At 56.6% G+C, this 6,252-nt stretch overlaps 2 protein-coding genes across 2 annotated transcripts in view; both read right to left on the bottom strand.

The window, feature by feature from the left end:
- The window catches only part of CIMAP3 (ciliary microtubule associated protein 3), a 4,209-nt gene extending 2,376 nt beyond the window's left edge, over positions 1-1,833 (bottom strand). The window contains exons 1-4 of the mRNA XM_057386930.1: positions 1,789-1,833; positions 1,364-1,506; positions 342-440; positions 65-198 (exon numbers count right to left, since the gene is read on the bottom strand). Coding sequence (XP_057242913.1) covers positions 65-198; positions 342-440; positions 1,364-1,506; positions 1,789-1,813 — 401 coding nt within the window. The 5' untranslated portion in view covers positions 1,814-1,833. The remainder of the gene's footprint in view (positions 1-64; positions 199-341; positions 441-1,363; positions 1,507-1,788) is intronic.
- Positions 1,834-2,515: 682 nt separating this feature from the next.
- LOC130586209 (acidic mammalian chitinase-like) lies at positions 2,516-5,518 on the bottom strand. The gene is made up of 10 exons (XM_057386924.1): positions 5,468-5,518; positions 4,903-4,935; positions 4,309-4,510; positions 4,040-4,096; positions 3,771-3,936; positions 3,555-3,679; positions 3,272-3,377; positions 3,005-3,190; positions 2,762-2,881; positions 2,516-2,658 (listed from the first exon to the last, which is right to left on the bottom strand). Exons 1-10 carry the CDS (start codon positions 5,490-5,492, stop codon positions 2,524-2,526), a joined length of 1,155 nt encoding a protein of 384 aa, XP_057242907.1. The 5' UTR covers positions 5,493-5,518; the 3' UTR covers positions 2,516-2,523.
- Between the last annotated feature and the right edge of the window lie 734 nt (positions 5,519-6,252).

Below are 6,252 nucleotides of genomic sequence, written 5' to 3'. Positions count from 1 at the left end.
TTTCTCGCAACATATTTCTGTGGGGTTTTCCTCCTCTGGTTTGTTTTCAAACTAGCACAATTACCCGGGGAAAAATTCGTTTTGCGTCGGCCTGGTTGAGAATCGAGGGGTGCTGGAGAAGAAGGGAACGCGGGCAGGCTGGTAACTCCTCGGGTCCCTCGGGAAGGGCTCGTATGTGGCAGGGCCAGGTCCTACCATCTGCAGTGGGACAAAAAACACCTCTGGATGGAGGATTTTGTGCCAAATATTCTCAAATTTCCACAGCAGCAGCTGGTTTGGTATCACAGCCCCGCTGGGGGATATTTTTGCTGCTTTTTCCTCTTTTTTGGCCATCTCCTTACCCGAGCCTTCTTCTGGAAGCGCGGGCCCGTCCTGGCTCCCATCGCGTACCCCCGGGTGCTCATGGGYTTGGTGCTTATGGAGGATTGGAGGATGTTTGTCTGCAATTTGAAAACAAAAGGTGTTTCAGTGATGTTTTAAAGGTGCTGYTTGCAGGGCAGAATTACCTGAGCAGCAAATGTTAWTCCTAAAAMTGTTATTCCTATTAATYCCCCTAATTTCTCACTCCTGCAGAGACACCAGAATTGGTTGGGAAGAGAGAGAATTTTTTTCCAGGTGGATGTGGGGACATCCTGCAGCAGGTTTGCAGGACGGGAATGCTTGAGTGGCAAATGTCATTCCTAATAAAATTATTCCTATTAAATCCCCTAATTTCTCACTCCTGCAGAGGATTGATTGGAAAGACAGAGAATTCCTTTTTCCAGGTAATTGTGGGGATGTTCTGCAGCAGGTTTAATTCTTGTAATTTGTCAGTCCTGCAGAGCCTCAAAGGTTGGTTGGGAAGGGAGGAAATTTCTTTTTCCAGGCAATTGTGGGGACGTTCTGCAGTGGTTTTATGTTATTCCTATTAATCCCCCTAATTTCTCACTCCTTCAGAGGAYTGATTAGGAAGAGAGGGAATTCCTTTTTCCAGGTGAATGTGGAGAAATCCTCCAGCGAGTTTGCAGGACAGGAGTGCTTGAGCAGCAAATGTCATTCCTAAAAATGTTATTCCTATTAATTCCCCTAATTTCTCACTTCTGCAAAGCCTCAAAGGCTGGCTGGGAAGGGAGGGAATTCCTTTTTCCAGGTAACTGTGGGGATGTTCTGCAATCAGTTTATATTATTCCTATTAATCCCCTTAATTTCTCACTTTCAGAGGTTTGGTTAGGAAGAGAGGGAATTCCTTTCTCCAGAGGTTTGGTTCAGTAGAGAGGGAATTCCTTTCTCCAGGTGGTTGTGGGGACACCCCGCAGTGGGTTTGGGGAAGGTGTGGCCCTATTGCTCCCCTGCCAAGGAGCCCCAAATTGTGAGGAAAGCTCACCTCCGGCCCCAGGTAACAGCCTGGCCCCAGGAGAGGGTTTCTCCCCACCGCTGGCATCTCGATGCCCAGCCTGTCCGGGGCRTAGTGATACGGGAACATTTTCCGTTCCTGGGTTGTCCCGAAGGAGATTCGCTTCTGGGCGGCTGTGGGGCCGTGAGAGGGAAATGCCACCATAAGGGCAAACCAAAAAAAGAGAGAAAAGGTAAAAAAGAGTGACCACTTGCTGCTCTCTGCCTTCACCTCCCAGGTGTGGGTTTCCCTGGATTCTGGGTATTTGTSAGGGATATTGCCATCAAGGCAAATCAAACGCTGATTTTCCCCAGGTTGAGCAAGGAATTGGGATCAGCCATGTGGTGGAGGATCACTGGGGAAGCCGATGCCACCCCAACAGCCCCATGGGTGCCCCTGCCTCGCCCAGCTCTCACCTTTCAGGTCGTGCCCTGCAGCCATCCTGCCCTGCCGGAGCTCCCCGGGATATGCTCAGCGTGCTCCCGTTGTTACGGGTGCAGAGCAGGGGGATGGCGAATGAAGGAGGGGGTCTGGAAAAACCCAGAATTCAGCATTTCCCTGTGGAATGTGCGGTGCTGGCAGCAGCCTGAGGTCGTGATGTCACAGGCCTGGGGAGGTGACAACAATTCCTCCCTCGGTTACCAAGCTGCTGCCAAGGTAGGGCAGCAAAAAAACTCCTGGAAAGTGCTGGGCTGGGATGGAATCCAAGGCCTTCCCTGAAAACAAATGTTTGATTGTCTTGACAGAATCAGGAAGCAACAAGGATGAAATGAGCCGAAACACGAAGCTGTTGGTTTTGCAGAAAGCTTTATTTAATTCTTATTGTGTGCAATTGGATCAAGGAGATTGATGGGTTGGAACGGGATCAGGATCTTCAAGGCCAGGCCCCACAATCGCCGCTGTGGCTCCTCCTGTGCTCCCACTCCCACCTGCACCCGCAGGAGCCACAGGGACAACAGGACAGCGCTGGCCAAAGGTCCAGCAGTCTGGAAAGAAAGCGGGATTTTYCTTGGGGCAGGGATGATGTTTGTAATGCCCCCTCCTCCCTGCCTCCCTCCCTGCAGGGCCCCAGACCATTCCCAGCCCCACAGCCTCCGGAGCTGCTGGAAGGGCCCCGACCCCGCATCCCCCCCGAGCCACTCACGGCGCCTTCACAGCCCCAGCCCCTTCTTGAGCGTGGAGATCAGCGGGAATTTGCCCTCGTGGCAGAAGGAGCCRCTGAAGTCATCCAGGTCGATGGTCCAGACCATGGCGCCTCCAAAGTTGTTCTGCTTCAGCCACTGCACCTGTGGGGAGCCGCGGCAAATCCYGGTGAGCGCCGGGAGCCGCCAAAGCCCGCGGCTGCCCCGGCCCCGGCCCCGGCCCGGCACGGCCCCGCTGCCCCCAGACCTTGAGGTTGAAGCTCTTGACGTTGTCGTAGCCGATCCACTCGCTGCCCTTGTAGGCGTAGGGCACGTCCTCGGGGGCATCCCAGGCCTGGGTGGCTCCGGAGTTCAGGAAGCTGCAGATCTGGAAAAAGGGCACAACGGGACAGTGAGCGAGGGGCTGGGGAAACGGAACGTGGGACAGCGGGACGGGTTGGGAATTCTGTGCTGGGACTGCCACAGTGCCCGGTGCGGGCTCCACACGCACCTCGTAGTAAGCCAGGAGCCCGGCCTCCCCGGTGTAGGGTCCAGCAGGGCCAGGGCCGGAGGTCGGTGCCCCAATGGCGGTGTTGGACGGGTTCTGCAGGGTGAAGGTTTTCCCGTAGGTCGGGAATCCCACCAGCAGCTTCTGAGCGGGGGCACCGTTGTTCTTCCAGTAGTTCATGGCGTATTCCTGCAAGAGCCGGGGTGGGTCAGGGCCAGGCCGGGCTGTCGGGAACAGGAGCCCAGAGATGGCGGCCCCAAAGGCACTCACAACACTGAGGGTGCTGCCGGCACTGAACAGGGGGCTGTTCTCGCCCGTGGAGCCGTCCCAGGGACCGTGGAAGTCGTAGGTCATCACGTGGATGTAATCCAGGTACCTGCGGGCAGCGGGGCCATGTCCTGACTGGGGCCACCAGAGCCGAGGGTGGCCGGTCACCCCAGTCCTGGCCATGGCCACTCCTCCTGCACGTGGGGCTCCCTCAGGGGCTCTCTGGGGCTTTCCTTTGCAGGATCCCACCCCAGCCCCACCACTGACCCCAGGCTTTGCCACTCACTTGCCCAGCTCAGCGATCTCGTAGCCAGCCTGGATGGTGGACAGTCCTCCGGCCACAGCAGCGGTGACCATGAGCCGGGGCCGGTTGCTCTGCCGGGCTTCCTGCTCGAAGGCTGCCAGCATTTCCTGCAGGATCCCAGGGACAGGAGTCACCTGCGGGCTGGGGCCGAGCCTTTGCAGCCCCTCAGAGCCCAGCAGGGCCGGGAGCCCAGCCCACCTTGACCAGGACGGTGAAGAGAGCCTTGTCCTGGGCGGGGCTGCCCCGGGAGCCGGGGTATTCCCAGTCCAGGTCCAGCCCATCAAAGCCGTACTGGCGCAGGAACCTGACCACGGAGTTGATGAAGGTCTGGCGGTTCTGGGGTGTGGAGACCATGGTGGTGAACCTGGACAGCAGAGCAGGACAGCGTTGGGGTGAAATTGGAGCCGCTTCCTTTCCTCCCTCCCATTGCTGGGAGCCTTTCGGGGAAAGAGCTGCTCTGAACTCACTTCTGTGTGCCGAAATTCCATCCTCCRATGGCCAGCAGGGTCTTCAGATTCCTGTTCCTGCAAGGGAAGTAATTGGAACCACAGTGACCCCCAGGCTTTGGTGTCACCGTGGCCTTTGCAGGCTTGGTCCTTTTGGTGGCAAAGGCCAGGAGCCAATGGGCAGAGCCTGGAGCTGCTGTTCCTGAGCTCAGGGGACACCACTGTCCCCCTGTCCTGCCCTGCCCAGCCCTAGAGGAGGATCAGCCCTGGCCAGAGCTCTCAGCACTCACTGGTTCTTGAGGCCGTTGAAGGATTTGTAGAGCGTTTCATCGTTCCACTCGTAGGTGGTGATCTCGTTGTTGTTCATGCCGGCGAAGGCGTAGATCAGGTGAGTGCACAGGTTGGGGTCGATGTTGTCGGGGGTGAATTTGCCCTCGCCAGGCCGGTACTGGGCCCAGTTGGTGAAGTAACAGGTCAGCACATAGGCAGTGCCTGTGGGGACACGGCACACGGAGGGGCTGCAGGCGCCGGACACAGCCCGGGCACCGCGGGCACGGCGTGGCCAAAGGGCCGGGCACGGGCTCCCCGTGTGGGGCAGAGCTCAGGGCCGGGGCAGTGGGGCTGGGCATTGCTCGGACACTGCCAGGCTCCCCAGGACAGCTCTGGGCCCGGAGCCTTCCTCCTCTGTCCCTGGGGATGGCTCAGTCCCGGAGCCTGCGGTGCCCTTCAGCTCCCGGCTCAGGGTCTGTGCCCCAAACAGACCCTTCCTGCCCCGGGAATCAGCTGGGATCTCTGCAGCAGGGCTGGGATGGGGGAAGGCTCTGTGCAGGCTGGATGTGCCTGGGAAGGGTTTGGGGAAGTTATTTTGGGGAAGAAGCACCTACCGACGTGGGCGTTGAGCAGCAGCAGGGCCAGGCCTGGCAGGGCACAAGGAAACAAGAAAGAGGTCACCGTTGGCTCTCAGAAATGCACAGGTCTCCTGCTATGCTCTGCTCCCAAGCTGAGGCAGGTGAGGGTTTTGAGTAAAGAGGCTCAAATTTGTCAAATCATTTCAGGTAAAAGCAGAGGAAAGGCACCACACAATGGCAAAGCAGTCATTTGATTGTTAGATTTCTGTTCAAAAGCACATTTCAGTTCCAGCCTGCGGTGGACTCTATTCATGTTCAAAGCAGAACGGATCAAGAACTCTATTGCTAAAGAAGAGAACTCCCTCTCCCAAAGAGAAATTGTGAAATCCTGAACAGAAAGGAAAAAGCAGTATTTTCATCCCTCCAAAGCAGCATTTTTACCCCTCCAAAGCAGCATTTTCACCCCTCGAAACAGCATTTTCACCCCTCCAAAGCAGCATTTTTACACCTCCGTCCCCCTCCCCAGGCAGCAGAGTGACAGTGCCAAAGCCACCAGCCCTGGGCAGGAGGGCACAGAGCTCCAGGTCACAGCAGCACTCACCGGTGAGCAGAGTGAGCTTGGCCATCTTGGACCAGGACTGACGGGCTCAGCCTCTCTGCCCTTTTATACCCTGTTCCTCTCCCCTGCCAATCTCAGATCAACAGCGATGGACAAACATTACAAAGCCTGGCAGAGATCAGTGTCACCAAATCTGTCACCAGGACAATGGGCCCAAGCCCTGCGGCTGGAGGGGTCACTGGTGTGGGGCTGTGCCATGTCCTGGTGCTGCAGGAGCAGATAAAGACCGGGATCAGATTGCTTTGATTGCTCCCATGTTGTTTTCAACAAGTTTTGTGTCCCTGCTGGGGACTGATGAAATGTGTGACCTTGTGCTGTCCTTGAGCCCTTCCACGGGGGTGGCACTGCCAACCCAAGCTTTGGACTGTGCCAGGGCTGGGTGTCCTTGGTGGGACCGTCCCAAGGGAGGACAGAGTGGGGCTGCAGCTTCCAGCACCAGGAATGTTGGAGGATTTGGGATCTGGGCTCACTTGATGTGGGAAAACTTGGGACAGAGGGATCCTTGCGGTCTGAGGGGTCTCCTGCCCTCCCAAATGAGGTGGAGTCTCCTCAGGGAAGCAGACACCACTAAAGAAAACCCAAATCCRTTTTTACAGAGTCATTCTCCACCTGATAAACAAAATTCCTTCTCAAGAAACTGGTGTTGTCATCTTCTTCCCGTCAACTCCTGATACTCATCGTGACCAAGAACAAGTGGGAGGACAACGCAATTGGAGCTGATTCTGATTCACTCTAATTGCAACAATCAGAACAACCCAAGGAGACCC

Source organism: Malurus melanocephalus, unplaced genomic scaffold, assembly GCF_030028575.1.
Source record: "Malurus melanocephalus ecotype Western Australia unplaced genomic scaffold, MMel_1.1 scaffold_1099, whole genome shotgun sequence".
In the NCBI taxonomy this organism is placed as follows: Eukaryota; Metazoa; Chordata; class Aves; order Passeriformes; family Maluridae; genus Malurus; species Malurus melanocephalus.
This window is presented reverse-complemented; position numbering and strand designations above follow the sequence as displayed.